This window comes from Magnolia sinica, chromosome 14 (genome assembly GCF_029962835.1).
Source record: "Magnolia sinica isolate HGM2019 chromosome 14, MsV1, whole genome shotgun sequence".
Lineage (NCBI taxonomy): Eukaryota > Viridiplantae > Streptophyta > Magnoliopsida > Magnoliales > Magnoliaceae > Magnolia > Magnolia sinica.
Window position 1 is genome coordinate 16,217,923 of NC_080586.1, and position 24,578 is coordinate 16,242,500.

Consider the following 24,578-nt stretch of genomic DNA (forward strand, 5'->3'; position numbering starts at 1 on the left):
AAGGAGTCCAGAGAAGCTCCGTGGATTCGGAGTAGTTATCCTTGAGGAAGACGGTGATTGACCTCATCATGTTCATCCCTACATCAGATAGTTACCTCTTTCCTGCCGTTGAGCCATTCCCTCTAGCACGACGTGGTCATGAGTTCTATTGTGGCCAGCAGTAGCGGGGAAATCCCCCAAGAGCTTCTTTCTTCTTCTCTCCCCACTCACTCTCTCCCTTTGCAATTGAAATTTCGCATGGGAGTGAGGGAGTGAATTTTTGGGCCTTTTATAGTCCCAGATTGTATGCCTAAATGGCCCTGGGGGCCTCTTTTTTATTATACCTGCCCTTAGTGGGCTGGTTTTTGGCCCACAGAGTCCCTTTGGGGGCCCGCCGGCTCATCTGCACTAAGGGGCAAGTGCTCCATCATAAGATCTACAATTGGTCAAAATCGGGTAGAGATCAGATGCTTTGATCAATAGTGAGGACCCCACTTGTGATGGACGGTCATCAACGATCGATTGGGGACGCGGTTATATGGATACGATGGGGGGAATGTCCTTAAATTCATACCTCGAGTCTAGTCAAAATTCGACGGTCGAAAAGTCACAACTTTGCAAAGGAGCGGAGGGACCCATTTCACTTAAGTTTTTAGATTTGTGCCCAGGGGATTTGCACATTTCAAGAACTTGAACTATCAGCCCAAGTTGAGCTGTTCTAGGCACCTCCTTGGTTTGCTACCGGCGATGGATCTCAAACCCAGTGAGGTGGACGATCCTCTATAGTTTCAGACCTAACAAAACTATAATGAGCGGTCTAGATCTGTTCTGGTTTGTTGGGGTGATTATTAATTGGGAAAGCCCACCCCTGAGGTCCGCTTCGGGTTCGGGTCTTACTTAGGTTTAGTTGTGTTTACAATGCCATTCCTTCACAATTGTGAAAGTGGGCGGTCAATCCTGTCTATCCCTAGTTTATGGGGCTTTGCACGCTTCCCTATGTAGCCTCCCTAGCACGGTCTTTGGGTAGCTCTGCTGGTGGACACCCTAGGATCATGCGTCGTCTGGCTTAGGTGTTACAAAAATCAATCTCAATTTTCACGTATTCAATGGAGGCATGAGGCACATGGTGTTTTGACTCTTACAAATGATCAAATATACATCTCATGTCATGCTTCAGCATTTGGCCTCTTAGTAAAATTCATGGATTTTTCTTTTCCTCTCGAAGGGAGAGGTTTAAACCTCTATTAGTAAAATCCTCTCCCTCTCTGTCTCTCCGTTATAGTTCTTGTAGCTCATATGCCAAAGATTCATTTCCTTCAATATCCATCTTCTTTTTGAAATTTCAATATTATTTTCGCTATTTCTGATCTAGGTTTATTGGTTATCATCCAGATCACCATTTCCACCACTAAATCTCTATTTCTTCTTCTTCCACTATTTTGAAAAAGAAAAGACCTTCCTTTTTATTTTTTCTTCTCTTTTATCAGATTCAAGGAAAAGAGGCAGCTTCTTAAGAAGATGGTTTCATATAAGGTATGTTTTCTGCCTCGTCTTTTTTTGTCTATGTTAATGATTATTTTTGGATGAAAATGGATATTTTTATTGTTAGGTTTCTTGAAGTTGATTATTTCGGGTGTGATTGTATTTTTGTTGTTGTTGTTTTATTGACGGTTGAGAGCATCGATTTCTATGACTTTTTTTGGTCATAAAAAATGAATCTTTTAATGGGTTTTGTAGGGATTGAAATAGGCTTTATTTTCGGGTTGTGTAGAAGATGGTACTGTTTGTTGGATTCAAATTTTTATTGTGCATGGTTTTAAAAATGGCTACAGATTTTATTTTATTTTCTGTTCATGTGATTTTTGAATTTAGTTGTGAGGGAATTGCTTTTTGTTCATGTGATTTTGTATTCTCTTTAATAATAAAAATGAATTTTTTTCCTAGGATTTATTTCTCTTTATTGGGTTTTCATAAGATTGAAGGCTCCTTTGGTAGTTCACGTTGGTGTAAGAAAAAAATAGTAATATTTTTTGGTCTATCTTGTCATGGATATGTATTCCATTTTTGCCTTTGGATGGGAATTTTCACGTTGGTGGTATGAATTGTATTCTCTTTAATAATAAAAATGGATTTTTTTCCTAGGATTTATTTCTCTTTATCGGGTTTTCATAAGATTGAAGGCTCCTTTGGTAGTTCACGTTGCTGTAAGAAAAAAATAGTAATATTTTTTTGTCTATCTTGTCATGGATATGTATTCCTTTTTTGCCTTTGGATGGGAATTTTCTTTATTCAATTCCACTGGAGATTTTAGAGTTTCCGAAGCCAATAATGCAATGCAACGTCTCTCAATTTCTACAAAAATATTCTATTCTATTGTTTCTTTTGTTTTCCTTCTTTTGACTGATGACACATGGGCTATTCCATGTTAGAATGTGTCTAAATTCCACATTTTTTTTCTAGTGGCACTTTAAATTTCATATTATTTCGTTTTAGAAAGATCCTGCCTGCTATGTTGCACAGCTAATCTACTATTATCAGTAAGTTTACCTTGTCATATATCATGTATTCTTACTTGGAGGTAATGAGAGAAAAATATGGGTTGAAAATGAAAATTCTATGTTGCCTAACTTTGCATATGTTTGAATATACACAGTTGTTTTTCTTATTAACAATTCATTGTCATCATACAAGTGGTTGTCAAATGAGCTTGAATTTTTTTTGGTCAGGGTGTGTCTGTTGTGGGCCCCACTTGATGGATGACCCATGCCACCATCACACCTATTTTTAGGTAGAGACGGGTGGGGGTAGGTCAATATACCTCCAATAATTTGTAAATTTTTTTAAAAAAAAATTAATGAGAAACGCTGACGGCTTTTAACCGTCGGCATTGGCAGAAGAACCATTGGCAAGGAAACCAACATAAATCACCGTTGGCATTACCGAGGCCACTACCGATAGCTTTAAACTATCGGCAACAAACACTGACACCTCCTTTCCCAACGGCCCTACTGATGGCTAAAAGCAGTCGGAGAATGTCAACACCGATGGTTTTGCCCTGCTTTTTTAGTGCTACCTTTGAAAGTGTAACATCCTGAATTTTCACAGTCAGAATTTATATTCGTGTTCAAGAAAACCGGTTGTTAATAATCTGTAAATTAGATGTTTTAAAAATCGCACATTTTTTTCATTTAAATCACATTCAGATATTTTCATAAAGATAACATTCATGAGAATAAAATCGACTGTATTGATTATTTCATCGGAGTAAAAGAATTCAGTAAATAATTAAATGCCCTCTCAATGGGAGCTTATTACGTTTATCGAGTTTGCAGCGGTAAGTATAAAACTAAATCATAAAACTTTCTTATTCTTTCAATATAATCTTACATATGGATATGGTCATTTAGGTCTTTAATCTGTACATCACCTGCATCATCTGTACGGTTGGAGAGGGTCAACACCCTACTCATAGTGATGGTTATCCTTTAAGATTCACAATAATTCAAGAGGTTCATAAAAGTAATGTAAGGATTATGATACGTCCCGTACTCCACAACTACAAGAGGTATTAAAATGCACAAGCAATCTACATGAGATGCATGCCTAGCAAAGTATATGCATTTCATATCACACTTAACGATCGCCACAATATAAAAAATGATTTAGAGTTATCCGGCTTGCCCCGCATCCCATTCTACGGAGATTCGCCGGCATGTCCCACCTTTAACATGGATTTACGCGATTATCCCTAGATGACGCAACACATGACTAGATGAATTACGTGATACAATTTGTTCATGAAGCGACTATTTGCGACATCCAATCCCAGAGGTGATGTAACACGCATTGCGAATTACTTACATCAATATGTGCACTACTACCCATGATACATGAAATTACGTGTCACCCCAGGGGCTGCTACCGAAACCGCATTATGTCCACGATATTTATTTGATCACTAGAAGTTGGATATCCAACATAGTACTTGCACCAAAGAGAAAATTCCATTGAATCATGGAAGTTTTGGAATCCAAGACACATGCCCAAACCATAAAGGTAAATAGCACAAAGCTAACATAATAAACGAAATGAGTAGCAATGGTTAACTCAACAAAGAGGAAAGTGGCAATGACCAACCAACAAAGAGGAGAGTAATAATGGTTAACTCAACAAAGAAGAGAGTGGCAATGATGAACTCAATAAAAGGAGAGTGCAAGGGCTAACTTAACAAAATTGGTAAAGGCAAGGGCAGGGCTTGTATCCATCACCCCACATAAAAATAATGAAGATCACTCATAATCATCATACCCCAAGTGGTATCGATCCCTACTGGGGGTGGCTAACAGTGAAGTATAAACTGACAGTGGGGTGTACTAAGAAGCTAACCAAAAAAAAAAATCATACCCCAAGTCCTAAAGGGTAAATAATTGTTAATGGTAAATTAACAATTGCAGAGAGAGAATCATAGTAACATGAGAATAGGTAAAAGGCAAGATAATTCATATCAACTTAAATTAAAGTAAGCTTAAAGGAAAAACCCTCACCTCGGGTGGTGGCGTAGTCTCTTACTAAGTTAAATTATCAGAGGCGTACGATCAAGTTTTACTATAATCCGTTTGGTTCGAATTGATTTAGATGTCAATTAGAGTTGAGGAAAACTCAACCTAAACTATTCCTTAGACAGGTTTACATGTTGCCTAAGCTGATAAGTTTTCAACTTATCGTGTTTAGGACATTATCATTGACTCAAAAACGGAATTCCATTATTAAGGGATAAATTAAATTTGGAAAAGTAAAAGGAGGATAGAAAGAAAAGAAGGTTAGGAGTCGAACCAGGCCTCACTGATAACTTGGCGTGCAACTATTCTGGCCTTCACGTTTTCTTCTTCTCTTTCTCTCTTTCTTTTTCTTTTCTTTTTCCTTTCTTTTCTTTTCTTTTCTTTTTCCTTTCTTTTCTTTTCTTCTCTTTCTCTTTCTCTCTCTCTTTCTTTCTCTTTCTTTTTGTCTCGTTTCTTCTCTTTCTTTCTCCCTTATTGCTAGCGTGCTTCCAAGTGTGGGAGCGTGTGCATTTATATAGATGTCGGCTTTCCAGAATCTTCTGCGTAATATTGTATGCAGAACATGCCTGGGGCAATCGAGCTGCGTAGCTAAGTGCGGAGGCATATCTTACGATGCTTCTTCTTGTCTCCTCCATTCCTTGCTGACTGATCTGATTCGTCCCTTAGGTGGGGTCCCACAAATGGAAGGTTGTGGCTACGTTCTTAGGTGCAAGAGTGATCAAACGGTGGCCCTACAAGGAGGTCCATTTGAACGAAATTATCGGGTTTTGCTTGGAAACTGGTGAGCACAATCTCTCCGGACTCTTTTCCTTCCTCCAATCTCAACGTGGATATGGTCGGAAGTCCTCCTGGTATAAGCTGGACGGTTCAGATCTAGTTTGGATTAGGGATTGGTGGCGTAGTCCATGCGGTGATGGATCCCCTGGCGTGTGGAAACCGAATTGCTTCCGGTTTCTTCGTCATTGCAGAAACAGTGCGAAAGGAGTGTGATCTCTGCTGTATTCCGTGGGTCCCGCTCATGATGAACGGTTAGGATAGGGAAAAACATTCCCATGGATTGCCAGCTAAGCGGAGAGAAAACGGCTCTCGTTTTTGGAAAATGCCGCACGCATGCATCCACTGTGCCAAGAATCATGTGCTCACATGTGCATGAAAACACGAGTTAATAGTTGGATTTTGGTCTATTTTGACCCCTGGACGAGACGAACGGTTCTGATCATCGTGATGGTGGGCCACCACCGTTCTCAAACGGACTCTGTCCGTTAATGTTGCAGCGCAGAGAACCCTCCTTTGTTGGGAATCGTGTGCACACACGTGTACAGTCTCACATGAGAACACCTAGGGTTGGGATGGAGGTGGCTCCCGAATGCGATGGACGGTTTAAATCATCCCAAGGGATGATCATGGTGGGCCATGATACGTCCCAAACGGACGATGTCCATCCGTCTGTTTCGGCAGGAGTTCGTTTGAAAGAGAGTAAGGAATTTTTCCTACTTTGGGTATTGCGGGTCAAACCCGTTTTCACCAGAACCTTGGTGCGGTGTGATGCAAGTGCATATCTATTAATGCACTCCCAGATTACCAAGTGGGGTCCACGGGGTTGTACTAGCAGATCTAAACCGTCCATTTACTCCAACAGGCCCTTAAAGGGATGTTGGTTAAGGATGAAACAAATTCCTAGTTCAAGTGGGCCAAAATGTTCCCTTGTTGCATTAAATTGGTGTTTTCCTACGGTCCCATAATCAGGCTCTTTTCATAGCTAACTTTTAGCACATCTAATAGTTTCTAATCCAGTTTAGGGGTGTTTTGATGGTTGTGTCTATAATCTAATGGGTAGATTGTTCGTATTCTTTGGTTTTGGTCGATTAGACCGTTACATAAAGGAGGAGATGTTCTTTTTGATCCTAAGTCTTTGTTAATAGTAGATTAAGTCCTTTTATATATATATATATATATATATATATATATATATATATATATATATATATATATATATATATATATATATATATATATATATATATATTCTACTATAGTTTTCACATTATTATTTATATGGTTGTAGGTACGTTTCTAAATAATCCTTACAAAAGGACTTATATCCAAATCATTATAAATAAAGAACTATTCACCAAATTAATGAAGGGAATGTACATGTATCAAACCACAAGATGGGTGGTCTTGTCTTAAACTCAATGGTCGGATGACCTGATTTATGAATGGAGACTATTCTCAATGGTTAGATTCGTGTTGGGAAATAGGTGTAAAGTTAGGTTAGCTATATTGGTACCATACACATGTACATAATAGGTTAAATTCAATGGTAACATTTGAAAACTTTCAATACTCGGGTATTGAAAAGTTCGGGATGTTACATTCTACCCCCTTAAATAAAATTTCGCCCCCAAAATTTATTTATTTGTTCCATTTACACTGATCCAATATGTTTACTATTTCACTATATTCCTCATATATAGATATGCAAGTGTATATGATTAGTTACACAAAAGTGGGGTGTTACAATCTACCCCCCTTAAATAAAATTTTCGCCCCCAAAATTTAATTACTTCTACTCATTGTGTTTTAAGTTTTCACTATATTCTTCGTAAGATAGGTATATATATTTAGGCATGCGTTTAATCGGCTATAAAAAATCGGGATGCAATAGAAAGTATGGCTAAACCCGCCTCGGTCGGCGTGATCTTAGAGTCGGGTCATATTGAATATTTTCTCTCTTGGCTTGGGGAGGGAGTCTCCAATATTTTGGCCATTATTCCGGGTGTGGTCGATCTAGTTAGCTTGGGAGGTCGGGAAATTTGTGTTCCGAGCTCCTTGCCTTGCGGGTTCTATAGCCAAGTTCGTGGGTATGCTTGGTATGGTGACTTTCATCCCACCGAGCCTGATCTACTGTTTAATAGAAAGGGGTCGTCCTGGTTCGATGGTCGGCACGACTTAGAGGTCTTTCTTCTTGTCGGTCATGCAGTGGGCTAGTTTCATTTTCCCCACAACAACTATCATATGTAAAGTATGGGTTATGCTTTCCTGATCATGCTTTGCCTTCGTTGAATGCAATCTCATCAGGACAATCATCTCTTGAGCGTGCTTTAATGTCATGATCGCCTTCGTTGAATGCAATCTCATCAGGACAATCATCTCCTGAGCGTGCTTTAATGCTGACATAATCCAAATAGCTATCCATCCTTATTTAGAGATTACCCAAACGCCACAGTTCCTCAAGGATTGTGTATTAATGTGCTGTCCTTCGTATATTTAGTATACATTGTGGAGATATCATGCTTGCCATGTGGCTATATGGATGTCATTATTCTGGAGCTGCTAGATCTTATCCAAACAATGCTCCCAATTAGTTTTTTCCTTCAAAAATTAATAAAATCAAGAGTTGTCGGGGCCACGTGGTCCATGCATGACGTCCAAAACATCTAGCATATGCATCCAACACAGTGATCACCCAAATATAAACTTGAGTATATCAGATCATCAGATGGGCTACAAGTGAATCCACCGTATCTTACATTCATCTGATTATGATAGTGGGTGCATCTGTCAAATGCGTTGAATGTCATACAATGCCAATTGGCCTCACAATTCTTAACTTCATCACTTCTCTAGAAAAAATAAATGAGGTATCTAGGCAATTTCGTGCTTCGGAAAGCACTTCTCGGACGAAGGCATTATTTGGGTAAATCCGAATTAGCATGGATTTTTGCCGAAAAACTCTGAAGAAAAAAAAAAAAAGGAAAAAGTTACAGAAATTGGAGAAAATGAAAAAGAGCTGGGAGAGGGCTGCCACTTAGGAAAGTCCAGTTCCAAGGGCTGTCACATTTATTTATTTATTTAAGATAAGAAAATTTAGTAGCACATGCATATTGATTTTATTCAACGGTTGTGATGTTCAACTTAAAAGCCACGTAAAACTATTTGGTTGAAATGACATCAACAGTAAGAAGGGAAGCAAAGGAAAGGAGCTCTTGATCTTGTTCAAACTGGTCCATCTTTTCCTCCTCCATGCAAATCCAAGCTTCCATTCCACCACCCGATCGTGTGTCCATTAGCAAAACAGTATTCTTAATAATATTGGACACTTTTGACTAACCCAAATGGGCCGTCCCCAACCGAAATCCACATCATAGATGGGAAAACCACACCAACTATTGAAGTAACAAAGATCCATACCGGATTGACTAGAACACTTCTCACTCAAAGCTTTAAGGAACGCAAGGATCTCTTGAGGCCCATCTAGTCCTCGCAATTTTATAATATCATTACCGTCCACTTTCCTTATTGCATCCTTGAGTTCGCTTTCTAAGTAGTGTTGCATGTCCCCATCTCCCACTCCATCTATTACTGGTGAAGTTGCACCAATGCTTATAAAATTGCCAAACAAATGGTCTGGCAATGGCGGCACCATCCGTCTACGTAAATTAACGATATGAAATGCGACGGATGCCGTCGAGGGTCTCAGCTTAATGATACATCTCCAGATGAGCGCCGATACTGTCTCAACACGGGTGGGCTGGCCCACGTACGAGGCACCGGTAGCTCTAGTACGTAGCGCGGCAATCTTTGAGCCGTCGAACACAAAACACTTGGTCACGAGATTCTCTTCCATGGGCATAGAGTTCTGCATAGACGGTGGGATTTCTATCGGTGGGATAAGCTTAGCGAACTCGAAAGTGGGGGCCATCACTTCATCAGCAGCCCCACGAGCCGTCGCGGCCCACCCATTGAGGAACATGAACGAAGAGGCCGCATCGGCGACCTTGTGTGATATGCCGACGCCGATCGCCAGTCCCCCACAGTCGAATGAGTTGAGTTGGACTGCCAGAAGGACATCCCTACCAGACCTGGTGCGAGTAAGCTCGCAAGGGAGGAATCCATCGACTGCCTTGATATCAGGCATTCGGAGATACTCCGTAAGCTGACCGTCGACTCGGGCTTGTATGAAACCAGCACCCATGTCGTTACACTCGATCGAGCTGTCTCCTTCTATCCGACCAGCTAGTGGGTAGAAGCGGCTCAAGGTTTCTGATAGAGATTTCTTCAGCTGTTGACAATTATCGAGTGGGCTGCCGCCATTGTTGGAGTAGAAGAGAACAAAGCGGATGTAGTGCGGACGGTTGAGCTGGTCCAGCAAGGAGAGCAGGATCTTGGAAAGGTGAGGAGGAGTTGGAGATGATGGTTTGATGGTTTCTGTAGAGATGATATGAACCTTCCACATCTCAGCCTTCATGAAATGCCGATATGTTTTGTTTTGGGATTCTACTACAAATCAGGTTTCCTTCTTAGGCTATTTATCTTGTGAGACCTGTTCCTACGTGGAATAACTTATTTTAGAATGTGGTACGTGCCGCCCACCATTATGTGTACATGACATCCAACCTGGCCATTATTTTATAAGTTCTCCTTGGAGTGGAACTTATTCAAAACACAGGTAGGCCAAACCATCTTCTTAAAACCTATAAAATCACGTGACGTGGTCCACCTGAGTTTTAGAATGACCAGATTTTGGGATGTTGATTCATACTGGTGCGTGCAACTTCTGCATGGATTGGATGGCTGATATTAAGTACGATGAGGCCCACAGCTTTTTAATGGTTCCCGATTGTTATCTGTAGCATGACCTGCATGTATTTTGGATGGATCAGATTTTTGCATGTTAAGTGAATTTGACGGTGCACACGTTATGTACGGAGTGGATGGGCCCCCACACGCCTAGCTGTGGAATAATTGCTTATTCTAGTATAGTTGCGGATGAACAGCGTCTCTTGTGCGAACACCCAAGTCTACTTTTTTTCTACTCGAATTTAATCAGTAGTGACCATCCATCACAACATCCAACCCGTCCAAAAGGTGGGCCTCATCATGAGAATCATATGCCGTGAAAAGCAGGCCGATCTATTCATCAGGTGGATACCTTTTGAAAATGATATATACATCGAACTACGTATACATGATTGTTATCGATGATCGAGTGGCCTACTTTTGAAACACTGTCCTAGCAGGGGCTCTGTGGGGCCCACGGTGATGTGTGTGCTTTATCCACACCGTCCTTCCATTTTTTTCAGATCATTTTAAAATGTAAACCAAAAATTGAGGCAGATCCAAGGCTCAAGTGGACCACACCACAGGAAGCAGTGGTGATAATGAAACCCACCATTGAAACCTTCGTAGTGTACATCGTGATGTTTATTTGATATCCAAGCTGTTGATTAGGTAATACAAAACACAATTATCAGCTTGATCCAAAACTTCTAATGCTCCAAAGAAGTTCGGGTGGCCTTTCAATCCCCATTACGTTATCCACTTAAGCTTTACATCTGCCTCACTTTTGGGCTCATTGCCCCAGATCTAGGAAAATAGATGGACGGTGTGAATGATCTAGGAAAATGGATGGACGGTCTGGATAAAACTCATACATCAGGGTGGGCCCCAAAGAGCCCCTACCCGGAGGCAGTATGTAATCCACTTCCCATGGATAGCCGTAATTTTCGCTTACTCCGATTAGGTAGTGTAGAAGAGAGCTTCAAGTTCCGTACTGCGTTGATGTGTGGACCATGTGGTAAAGATATCTGTAGACCTCACCACGATGAATGTGTTAGATAATACTGTACATCTGACGCAGGGACGAACGTGATGAGGTCGTCATCAACCATAACTACTCCGAATTCAAAGAGTTTCTTTGGACTCCACACAAATACTTCAGGGATCCACAACCAAAAAAAAAAACGAAAACAACGTAGTAATAAATTCTATAAAATTTATAATTTAATTGATGAATAAAATAAACGAGTTCACAACCCTAGGGATATTATAGAATGGGAGAAATTTCATAATCAAACTACAACTAAAACTCTTAGAACTTGCAACTTACTATAAATAGGAAACTTGCTATTTAGAGACGTTCGTGATGTCTTCTAGTGCGCAAGGTTTTTGGCCAAAAATAGTAAGTGTCCTATTTGGCTTCACCACATTATTCTCTTAATTATTCTAAGCACTTTTCGCTTGGATGCAACTCCTAGTTACCAAGATACGAAGAGTTATAATTAAACTAAAACTTACTATTTATAGTAAAAACGGAATTAAAATAGGGAAACCAGTGGGGTTGAGTGGCTAAAGTAGCCCGTCCTACCCCAAAATCATATATTTTACATCTGATAATTCATTCCGGATTGCAAGATATGCATGATTTAAGGTCTGCCGGTCTGGATCACTTCTGTTGTTGACCAGGCCTTTTCTGATCCATCTTGGCCATGAAACTGTTTGCGACCCGCTCTACATCACCATCCTTATATTGTCAGATTATTTCAGCACATCATCCAAAAAAAGAGGCAATCCAAAGTTCAAGTGGACCACATCACATACCACAAAAAGTAGTGGGGACAATATCACCGTTGAAACCTTCCTAGGGCCCACCATGATGTTTACGTTTCCATCCAACCTGTTCATAGGGTCACACAGACCCCATGATGTTTACTTTTCCATCCAACCTGTTCGTAAGGTCACACAAACCTGAATGGATGAAGGAAAACCCAAGTATCAGCTTAATCCAAAACTTCCGTGGCCCCAAAAGGTTTTCAATGGTAAGCATTCAATTCCCAACTGTTTCCTGTGGTGTTGTCCACTCGAGCTTTGGATCTACCTCAGTTTTGAGATCATGCCCTAAATGATCCGAAAAAATGAATGAACGGTGTGGGTATAACAGCTACATCATAGTGGGGCCCACAAAGCTTTGCCGTCAACACAGACCTTCGTGATGTGCTTTACACTACGCAATCCGAGTCCAATTACCGCGGCCGATGATATTCGGACCACCTTTTTTATGCCTCAGATGCCGTTGAGACATGGCTGTCTCCCGGATTGCTGGCGACTTTGGCGTTGATTCATTCAGATACTTTCAAGTTTCAACGCTCATTGTTTATTGGAAGCTTTATCTTTTGACCTAAATTTAATAACGATATATAATTAGGAAAGTTATTTGAAACTCTGGCTGCATAGGATGCTTGATACACAGGCACTTCAAAACGGTACCTGTAGCTAGACTCTGAAAACTTCCGTCTCCGAGTTACAGTCCAAATATCTGTTTCGTTTCACAATCTAAGCCTCTGATTTGTGGATTTTTTATTTTTTATTTTATTTTATTTTTTTTCTTCTTTGAAATAAAGACCATTGGCTATTTTTACATTCTAAACTGCTGCACATAATTTATACAGATTAATTTGAACTAATTATTACAAGTCTCTAGGCTAGCACTTGATATTTATAATGATAAAGAGTAAATTTTGGAATATTTCTTTGTATTCTCGTGTATATTAAATCTTATACTATATGGGATATTAATCTTATATATATCATATGAGATAATTGCAGATAAACTCTGGGATTTGGAGGATCAATTAGCCAGCTCTGATTAGCTGGCTGTGAGATTTGTAATACTATTCATACGTCATGCATCCAATTTTTAAGTTAGAAGTGCCTTTTAAGTAATTTGTAAGTGACCCATCCACATGGGGTTAGTCTCCGGTGTAAGTTGGAGGCCTAAAAAATAAGCTTATCAAACCATCATGTGGCCACCATGTGAATTTAGAGGTTTTGGGATGGTTCATGTGGTCCACCTAATGATTGGCTAGGCCTAATTTTGGGTCATATCCAATCATCATGGGACATTGGTCGGGTCCATCTCATCACTTTGAGAAAATTTGTAAATGCATTGAGTTTTATGGATTGGGCTACTTATTGATGTAAGGATTCTAAGTTCAACCAGCATTCATTTCTCTCGTGTCATAAGCACTCGTTTAGATTTTGCATTCTTCTTACGATGGAATTGGTATAGTTCTTGTTTTTAGAAAAAATAAGACAGCCTTCACTATAACTTCCATCTCAAACAAGTCTCCAAGTGTTCTAATGTTTAAAACAAGTTTTAAAGTCCTCTCTTACATGAGAGGAGAGGGGTAACTGCAGAATTCGTTGATTGCATCTATAAATGGGTGAATGCAAGATAAGCTATAGTTATTAATAATCTTTTACTCACATGTTAGAAAAGAAGTCATGCAAGATAAGCTATAGTTATTAATAATCTTTTACTTGCATGTTAGAAAAGAAGTCAACGTCCGAAACCAATATAATTCTTAAATAAGATTATAAATCTTGCCAATCCATTGATTATTATTATTTTTTCTAATTAGTGAAATGCACTTGCATTGCACCTAAGAGGCCGGTCAACTCTAAGTTAGGCTTTCCTTATATATATATATATATATATATATATATATATATATATATATATATATATATATATATAAAGAGTGTCGTGCGCCTTAAACAAAACCAAGGGCTATTAATTAAAATAGCCCTGATTAGACAATTATGACGTGACAACGGAATTGATATAGAATTTCAGTCTATATATATTTTTTAGCCCATTGGGTACCTTTTGGCCTTTTAAATAATGAAAATACCCCTTTGCTACGTTAACTTGTCGTGGAAGAGAGGACCTTTTGAGAATGGGAGTGTAGGGCCACTAAATCAATGAATAGATTAATCCCTCAGTCGATCTAATCCGTTCATTTTAATCAGATAATTGTGAACCCACAATATAATCATTTCAAATTTGTTTTTTAAAGTTATCCGTGGAGTTGTCTGTGGCCTACTTCTACACGAGCGTTGTTCATTATTTTTGAATTATTTCCACCAGTGTGGATGGCTTGGATTTGTTTCAAGACAATCCAGTGGGCCCTACATAGGATCTCATGTGGGGTTCAAAAGGTGGGGCCCTTGCGTAGTAAGCCCATTCGGCCTTATCTCTCTTTCTTTTTCACTCTTCAGAGCGGGGAACCACATAAAGAGTAGGTGTAACATCTCAGATTTTTGCCAACTAAAAATTAGACGTCCTTGACTGTTACCTTTGATTTTTCGACTTGAGTGCATATTCGCGTGTGTATTCGCATGTGTTTGGGACCAAAAGGAGTGACCTTGGATCTACAAAAACAGTCCAACCGAGTGATTTGTTCTAGATGCCTACGAAACCTTTGTCATGTGGACCATGTCGTCGTTGCAGTAGCCATGGTGAAAATCTTGTGTCAATCTGACGCTCCATTAGTAAGATACGATCCATTGAATCCACAGTCAAAATTACGTATCCTACAACATTTATTGTGCTAAGCCCATTGGACTTAGGCCCATGTGGGCCTAAAGCCCAATTTCTAGAACATAAAAATTATCACAAAATGGGAGAATTACTACATGACAAAAAAAGAGCTAGCACATATAAGACAATGCACATGAGACAAAAATGGGTTCTACCCCAAAATCCATCATTAGCCCTCCCCTAATGCCTTAGAAACTAATCATGACCCATGTCCACCTCATCCTACACATACATCCAATGCATGCCTTTTTTTGTGCCACATCACTTCAAACAATCAATTGTAACACTCTACTTCATCATCCACCATGCATCACCTATAACTCACAACCCTTATGCATCCATTAACCAATGCATGCTTAGATTTCTTCTACCTTGGCTAATACATGATTAGCATCATCTACCTCATCCATCCACTACCCATACAATACACCACCTTCCAATTCACTTTTAGCACCAATAAGACCCCATAAACTTGTCACATCATCTAGCCACCTCAACCCCTAATTCCCACCTCAACCCCCAATTCTCTATATAAGAGTAGAAGCTCTCTTACACTCATCATTTTGCTATACTTAGAAAATTTCTGAGATTTTAAAAGAGTGTGAGAAATGGTGGGGCCAAGGTGTGGCCTATCATCAACGTAGAGGGAGTGGACCACATATCATCATCAAGTCATCCATCCATTTGAGGTGAGTCTACACCCCACCTTCTATCCTCCTCATCCTCCTCTTTCCACCTTTTATATTTTCTTGATGCATGTGAGGCTAACTAGTGTGGAGCCCCATGGGTGCATGTATTAATAATTATGGTAGTCAGCATGGTAGCCCACGTCAGTATGGTCTACCATGATAAACATTGTATCAACACCCTTCACTTGTAATCCCGTTTTTGTATCTGGAAAGCAACTTCTAAAAATCATGTAAAATCAACCATGCTACGATCGGAGTTAAAACTTGGGAATGATTTGAACCACAATATGAGATAACTCTGGGCCAAATTTCGTAGCCATCCAACGGTCCAATCATCGTGGCATCAACTTTACTTGGTTGTTGTCCAGTAGCACATGCAGGATTCCGATTTTTCAAAAACGGAACCATTTTTACTTCCTTTATTGAATACAATAAAAATATGTGTTTCATTAGATTTGTAGAAAATCAAAGCAGCTTTCCAACGGTATATAATAAGCCTCGATTGGAGTTCAGACGACTGAGATCTTGGCCTTATACGAAAATGTATTTGGGGGCTTGTTATGACCATTCTTGTGTGGGCTATATCCGTGATTCCAATTGTCAGATATATTTGATATTTATTTTTAACTTACTTGAGATAGTTAATAATCATATGTATGGTTCCTATGGTCAAATTCTTTCATAATAAAATTTAAAAATTTCTGGACCAATAGATACTTCCGTAAGGATAAACCTTGGATTGTTTTGTATGGTCCAGATAAATCTAAGGCTTTGTATGGTTGGAAACCTATATAAAGTATAAATGACTTATTTCCAAACCATCCATTGGATGAGATTTTCCAACAGAGGATCTGATCATAGAGATTTAATCAATACATTTCATGTGCTACTCGATGTGTATGTTGGATCTATGTTGTACATAACATTCATCTTCTTATTAACCCACTTGGGTATGGGACCACTTGTGATTTGTACATTTTATTAGTTCATCCAATCGGGACACCCATGTACATTGTTTTGTATCTCTTATCTATGGTTTGCTAGTGTGTGGACCCCACTTGCCATTGGATCTATTTCATTTCCTTTGCACTCTGTTTGTTGAAATTTTTCTAAGTACTTTTTTTTACACACGCACACACACCCCACACACTCATGCTAGTGGAATTTCACCACCTATGGATACTCGAACCCTTCACTGTATTGTATGTATGCCTTTGACACCTTGTAGTGGGCCCCATGCTTTGTATTTAAGGGTACCACTATGGGTGATGTTTAATTCTTATATAAGTGAGATGGGATGTCCCACCTTTTTTTTCCTGGAATGATCCCTAAGTGTTTGGAAATTGGGCCCTAAGTTGCGACAGACCTCATTATTGAAAACTATCTGATTACTTTTATGTTTTGTACCAACTTTGGGCCTTTGTAGTGGACCCCACGCACAAGATATGAGTAGGTCACCACTTTGAACCTTTAAGCTATACCAATGAATAGAGAAATTATATTTTAGTTGGGCCAAATAAGACCCCACATGATCAGGGAGTGGATCTCAAAATGGGGCAAGGCACAGTTGTGCGGAAAATTCTGTGCAAAAAATTAAAATACGTATGTTTGGCCCTATACCAAATATTATGTGTGCACAACCAGTTACTCACAGCTTATACTTTTTTAAGTACATATATATTGCTACCAAGGTCACCTTACAGTACACTAAAAGGTGGTCCCTTGTGATCATGGGACATACTCAAAATTGGGCTAAAACTAATTCTGCACTGTGTTTCCTATACATTTCTTCTAAGCACCCAAGTTTGAGTCTTCACCAAAAATTGTATATGCATGATTAAGTATGTTTACCTTATGAGTTTTGAAGTACATATATAACTCTACCAAATTCTCTTTTTTCTTAGAAATTAGTGGACCCCATATAATTGGGGAGTGGATCTCAAATAGGACCGGGCGTAGTTGTGCAGAAAATCCTGTGCAGAAAAATTGAAATGTCAATGTTTGACCTTATGCCGAAACTCATATGCGTAAATCCAGTGGACCGAAATATTTGTATTTTGAAGGCCACACATAGGGCTACCAAAGGAACCTAATGGCATGCCAAAAGGTGGCCCCACCTAATCGTGGGACAAATCCAAAAATGGCCAAGGGTCATTTCTGTACATCTCTCCCAAGCACCCATGTTTGGGCCTTCACAAATACTTGTGCATGCATGATTAATGAGAACTGAATTTTAGTTTTTGATTCCTATACATAGAACTATCAATGGATATTTTTCTCCTTCAGAAGTGGGCTCTCGAAAGGAAACAACCCGGCAACAAGAGAGATGGCATCAACACGCTAATCAACAGACCCTAACTCTGGGGGTGACACTAAATATCGACGAACTACTTTTAGGTGTGGACCATTACCCTTAGGTTGTCAATTATCAAACTCAGGCCACAATTAATGGTTTATATAGTGAATAGATGAATGTATGATAATTAGTGTTGATTTGTGAATGCGTAGACGATGCATGCTAACCAGCGTTGATTATTGATTTGGGTAATGTATGGGCCTATGCATGATAATTAGTGTCGATTTATGATTGTGTATGCGTAGACAGATACATGCTAACCAGTACTAGTTAGTATTGGCTGCGTGTGGATGTATATGTGCAAATCAGTGTCGATTGATGATTGAGATACTATGTAGATGAATGCTCGCTAACCAGCGCATTTGTATACCTTTTGTTTGCCCATATTAGCTAGAATATCCTAAGGTACTGATGAATTTGGTTGCTTATTCTTGAGTAGAATTGTTTGTGGCGTGCTATAGAATTTTAGTCTAACGGTAACTGGGTTGGCCAGCAAAATCAGAAAGATTCGCAAGGGCGGCCTTACTAAATCGGCTGCCCTAGGCCAATTCGACCGATTCAGGCTGAAGACGGACAACCGAAAATAGTTGGACTATACGGGATGCTTGCACCCAGTGCTGGTTGCATCGTAGTTTGCTTAAGTCAATCGAATTAGTCCACTAGTTGACCAACCATGTATGGGCATGCTTGCCTAAATCTGACGCACCTCATACCTTTGAGAAGCCTACTGATAACCGTTACTGATACGATCCCACTAAGACTCATGAGTCGGGCATGGTGGTATGAGACATCATGACCAAGTTGTCGGCATATTTGGAGTGACGAGCCTTCCCGTAGTGACCAGTGAGCAACCAAGTCTCGAGAGCCGGGCAAGATGGAATAGGGCACTGTGTCCAGGCTGCCGGCTTACACTAGGATGATGAGCCTCCCCGTAATGACCAGTGAGCACAAGAGGTGATAGATCCTTGTTCGAACGGCCCTTGTCAAACTACCTGGCCGATGGTTTTGTATCAGAGTACCGTTTAAACGATATGGGCATGAATGGAATTAGGTGATGAGTCATTCCCTGTGGTGATTAATTAGGTTATGCGACAAGCCCGTACCTCGGAACTGAGTGATCATATTCGGTGTTTAGGTGACGACCCATACCGAGTTAATCTTCATACCTTTAGGTATTATGCTTTACCTTTAAAATTATTGATTTGTGAGATAGATGGATGATACCTAAATTTGGATCATAGATCGCAGGCTCAAAGCCGCTACGGTCACCTTGGGCCAAGTAATCTGGATAAGGTCATTGATTTAATGGAGGTGTTTCAGCTTCCTCAATCTTACTAGATGAACGGACTTAATTAAATATTTGGATAACATGAATATTCATGACATTGCATTAACATAGGTTGGCGACTCGACAATCGAGGTCGCATTGAGGGAGTGTTGGTTATATGCGAACGTATAGATGGTCTCAATTGAGAAAGTGTTGGATGGTAAGGGCATGCATCATATCATAATACCATGCATGTGTATTAACAAGAGTGTCTAAGAAATGTATGCTTACTTTGCTTTTCGTTAATTATGCATGTGGATTTGATAGCTTGTATAACTTAATGTTAATGGAACCACTAAGCTGATCACTCACTCCCACTCTGGGATGGTGTTTTAAAACACCAACCAGGCAATATTATCGATGCAGGTACTATCAAGATTTCAGACAAATAGGCTTTGAGTGGCTTGCACCACTGATGTTGTGTTTTAGAGGATTAGACCAAACTGAAAACTTACACTTTAATCATTTTAGGTGTGTATGTTGTGTCTTGTATAATCCTCATTTGGGCAAACATCATATTTTAGTTGTATTGTTACTGTTAGCCCTATATTTATTTATCTTTGTTATCTCAACCTCGCTTTGGGTACGCTAATTTGAATTCCTCTATTCTGATTACTCATATGAAAAATGAGTGTGAATATGAACGAAGTCACACATACATTTTATTTGGTTAACACTCGGAAACTCGGGATCAGGGTCTCTGTACTCGGGTGCCGATTTTTGAGGTGTGATAGTAGGGGACCACGAAGAGCAAAATAACCCATGTCAATTCAATGGGCCTCACTGTGGGACTTGTTAAAAGAGGTGGGGCCATTGCCGCAGGAGGCCACTTAGCCTTCTTCAGCATTTATCTTTTGTTTTTATTTCTTTACAAGTGGGACCACGCGAAGAGCCAATGCTTCTTCAATAGTTGGTAGTTGTACAACCAGATTCCACACTATCCGAGCAATGTCGAGCAACCCCATCCAAGCTCCGTTGAAAGGAGGAGGTTGTGGTGTGGTGGTTCTGTTCCCTTATGGTGTGATGTTGTAGTTCTATTCCTTTTAAAGTTGTTTTGCTTTTCTTTTTTTCTTTTTTCTTTTTGTATGAATTATTGGAATCTCTAAATGGTGGAGAGTGTGGTGGTCCCATATGGAAAGTAGGTTTTTTTTTAAAGACCAAGCAATGAGGATCACTGATACAACTATGGATCGTCAGTCGAGAAAATCTTTTATAAGTAATAAGTCATTAAAACTGAGAAGTTCGACCTTACCTCGATAGTCTCTCTTTCAAAACAATCTAGCTAGTTGATCGCCTCCATGGACTGGTCGTCAGGCAAAGTTGTTATCAATGTCCTCGTCGCTAGAACTTGACTCATCTGGGTAGCCCTATAATTTACCACCGGTATGCCCGACGAAAATCTGGATTATGTCGTACAACAACCATGGGTGGCTGAGCATTGCCTTGGGCTTAGAGCGGAATTAGCGCATCCACAAGACGGTCGAGGGTTGCCTGCAGCCCCTGCATGATCAACTGACTCTCCCAGTAGAAAGTTTCTATCTTTTCCAAAATATAACGAATTCCTAAATCACAGTCCACAAGATTTTGGTCCATTCCATCGTTATTTGTCATCAGTCCAAGAGTTCTCACTCTGATACTAATTGACACATGGATAGACATGATGAAGTCAATCACCATCTTCCTCAATGATAACTACTCCGAATCCACATAATTTCTCTAGACTCCTCATAGAGATCCCTCGAATCCACGAGGGAAAAAAAATTAAAATAATTCTAATAAATTCAAAATTAGCTTGATTGATGGAAAAAGTAAATTTACAACCTTTAAATAGTGATACCAAACCTAGGAAGAAGTTTCACAATTAAAATCCAACTCAAACTCTTTAAAATTCGTGACTTACTATAAATAGTAAACTTACTATTTATAAACGGTCATGATTTCTACTAGACTTCATGGTTTTCGGACAACAATAGTAAGTGTCCTATTTGGCCTAACCATGTTATTCTCCTAAATTTTCTAAGACCCTTTCATGTTGGGCACAACTCCTAAAGCTTAAAGGATGAAGAGTTATGATTGAACTAAAACTAACTATAAATCGTAAAAATGAAATTTAAAAGGATTTTTTTACCATCGATCTGATTGAATCTTGCAAATTTGGCTTGGGCAACCTGGCGTAGTAGGGTTGGGTGGCTAAAGTAGCTTCTCCTACTCGAAAATCAAATATGGTACGTCAAATAACTCATTCCAGTTTACGAGATATGCCTGTTTTAAGGTTCTGATGGTCATGATAACTTCCGCCTCCAATTAAGCTTTCTCTGGTAGCAAAGAAAATGGTTTAGAGAAAGACATCCACCCTTGAGTTTTACATAGCCAAAATGAAGATAATATAAAATTCATTCCAATTGTTAGATGCTAAAAATTTAAGCTTAGACTCGCATAAAATTTAAGGCTCATTCATGATTCAAGTGGGTCAAACCTAGGAAAATATTTTAGAATGTATTTGTTGCCAATACATTATTTCTAACTATGTAGTCCACCTGAATCAGGATGGGGTCATGCGGCTATGCGCCTAATCATCTCGGATGAATTTTGCATAAACATCATGGTAGGGCTAATATGGATTAATAAGGTATCTATTTGAAAACCATTTTAGGAAATATAAATTCCATATTACATAAGGTAGTTCTTTGTAAAATTTCCGAAAGAATATATAAAAGAACAAACGACATGGGTTTCGTTTGTGACCCTCCGGAATGGAGCTTAGTGCTGAAAAAGATCTGTGGCCCCGCTCTGATATATATATATATATATATATATATATATATAATCCATGCCGTCCATTCATCTACATTTACCGCTAATTTTAAGGCATGAGCCCAAAAATGAGGCTGATAAAGATTTCAGGTGGACCCCATCACAGGAAATAGTGGTGATTTAACGTCCACCATTAAAAAGATTCCTAAGGGCCACTGTAATGTTTATTTTCCATCCAATCTGTTGGTAGGGTCACACAGACCTCTATGAAGGGAAAACACAAATGTCAGCTTAATACGTAATTTTGTGGCCTCCACTTCTTTAATGGTGGACGTAACCACCGTTTCTTATGGTGTGGTCCACTTAACATTTGGATATGCTTCATTTTTGGATTCATGCCTTAAAATAATCTGAAAAAATAGATGGATGACATGGATGAAATACATACATTATGATAGGTCCACAGAGCATCGGCCAGTTCTGAGGGTGACTACCGAATCCGAGTCCAGAACAAACAGCATCAAAGAAAACAAAAGCTAATGAAACTTAGTAGACTCTTAAGGCTCCGAATCGAAAAGAATGGCTTGCTGGACTTCGATTGGTAGAGGTTCGCCAGGTATCTACCTCTTGATAACTCTCTCTTTGAATAAAATATCAATTTATGTGAACCTTGTTTGCATTTGTTTTCTAACCCAACAATACCAAATTCTCCCAGGAATGCTATATTTGCTCTACCACATGTAGACCACCAACTTAGAATCTGTTTCCACTATTAAAACAAAGTAACCCCTTATCATAACATAATATCAAAGCTTCTGAAAAGGCTCTTTAGGACTGTCAATGAGCTGGGCTCGGGCCTAGCAAAATTTTTTAATAAGATGGGCCATCAGGCCCAACCCCAACAGTTCAAAATCCTGGGGAAGCCAACCCCAGGCCCAGCCCATAGACAGCCCACATGCCTCGGAACTCGTGGAAAGCCACAGATGGATCGCCCGCATCATCTAAAGAATGCTGCTATGGATCAGGGTGTAGTCGTCAATCCTACCTACACACCAAGTGTGGCACAATATAAAACAATTTTCAGACATGAATAAATAGAGAAACAGGAGTATGGTCTACTCAATAAGTGACTATAGCAGAATTTTTCAAAACACAAGCATGATTCATTTAATAAGTGACTATTGCGAAAAATTTTGGATGTGTATATGAGATTCACTCCAACCATTAACGTATAATCCTATGTTAGTTCTGGAGCTAAAAATAAATAAAAATAGGTTGACAAGTGATCCAAGTGGGCCGCATCAAGGGAAATATAATTGAGAGATATATCCACTCTTGATTTTTATAGGGCCTACCATAATGATTGTATGTAATCCAATCCAATCATTAGATGTCACACTAAAGTTTAGGCCTGGGGATAAAAATTAGGCTCATTTGTGATTCAAGTGGGCCACATAAGGAAAATAATTTTGGAGGGCGACCCTCGTCCTATTTATTGTTTCTAATCATGTGGTCCACCTAAATCTTTGTAGGGTTTATTTTTGGGCCTAGGTATAACCTAGGATGACGCACCTGCTGAGTGGCTTTCATATAAACACTAAGGTGGGGCCCAACCAGCCAGCAACCTTTCATATATATGCATATATATACATACATACATATATATGTATGTATGTTTTCCGTTGGGTGTGTGGTCTAGTGTGTTTTTTTTTTCAAGAACTAGGGGAAAAAAATGAATTTTATGGCAAAATTTACTACAAGAAATATAGGCTTAGCCGTCAGTTGGGGTTATCCTTTGCCAGCGGCCAGTTTTACCGACCACCAGTAAAGGGGCCCTATAAATTGAAAACACTGGACACCCCTAAGCTCTCTCTCTCTCTCTCTCTGCCACTCCCTCTCCCTATCCGCTCGCTCTCCCTCTCCCTATCCGCTCGCTCTCCCTCTCACGTCTGAACTCCCCTTTTCCACTAGCTAGCTGGGTGGTGTTTGGGTCATCACCTAATCCGAAAACCCCCAAACCCTCTCTCTCTCTCTCTCTTGATCGACTCTCCCTTTCTCTCTCTCTGATCGATCTCTCTCCCTCTTACATCGGCCAGCGGCATTCTACCATAACCCAGCGGCGCATCAGCTACATCGTGATGGAGATCCGACCATACCTCAACATCTAACGAATAGGGTTTCTACCCTCGAAGGTAATTTTTTTTCTTCATCTTGTTTATATGCTTGTAGTGGGGATTGGAATTAGGGTTATTCCTTTTAGGATTGGAATTTGGTTTTTTGTTTGTGATTGGGATTTGGATTGGAATTAGGGTATTTCTTTTGGGATTGGGATTGGAATTGGGGTTTTTCATTTGGGATTCGGATTGGCAAACTTCTCCCCCATCTGATTAGTGGTCTGCAATTGGCCAGCTAGTAAAAGAAAAATCCACCAGATGGCCTGTTGTAATGGATGAGATTTTCGCCCATCTGATTGTAATGGAGGAGATTTTCGGGGCATGGCCTATTTGTGATGGGGCTCACCAAATGGATGCTATGAATATTAGGACATGATTGTACAAGTACTGTTGCCACAACTTACTCGAGTTCCCGGTGAAGTGCATCGTAAAGCTCCCTCTTAGTCTGTCTCTCTGCCACAAATTTTGGAGTCAATCAAGGAAGGCTGTGGTAGTTCCAAGAGTGGTGCTTGCATGAGTAGGATTTTATTGAGCACCTCAGGATGGTCGTGTGTTTTAAATGATAAGGAACTGAA

The 24,578-nt window shown here is 39.7% G+C and overlaps 1 protein-coding gene and 1 long non-coding RNA gene across 3 annotated transcripts in view; one reads left to right on the top strand and one right to left on the bottom strand.

The window, feature by feature from the left end:
• Nucleotides 1–2,944: 2,944 nt before the first annotated feature.
• LOC131224896 (vinorine synthase-like) lies at nt 2,945–9,777 on the bottom strand. The gene is made up of 2 exons (XM_058220340.1): nt 8,653–9,777; nt 2,945–3,070 (listed from the first exon to the last, which is right to left on the bottom strand). The coding sequence occupies exons 1-2, from the start codon at nt 9,775–9,777 to the stop codon at nt 2,945–2,947; spliced, it is 1,251 nt and encodes a 416-aa protein (XP_058076323.1).
• A 14,132-nt stretch (nt 9,778–23,909) lies between these two features.
• LOC131225785 (uncharacterized) overlaps nt 23,910–24,578 on the top strand; it is a 7,611-nt gene continuing 6,942 nt past the window's right edge. For both annotated transcript variants that reach the window (XR_009161528.1, XR_009161529.1), the window contains exon 1: nt 23,910–24,021. This is a non-coding gene — a long non-coding RNA (uncharacterized LOC131225785). The remainder of the gene's footprint in view (nt 24,022–24,578) is intronic.

What these genes read in the sequence shown, in the direction of transcription:
- LOC131224896 (XM_058220340.1), bottom strand. Translation starts at nt 9,777, where the DNA reads ATGTGGAAGGTTCATATCATCTCTACAGAAACCATCAAACCATCATCT. An exon ending in GTTGGGGACGGCCCATTTGG is followed by an intron (nt 3,071 to 8,652) that starts GTTAGTCAAAAG and finishes GTGAAAATTCAG; the next exon opens with GATGTTACACTTTCAAAGGT.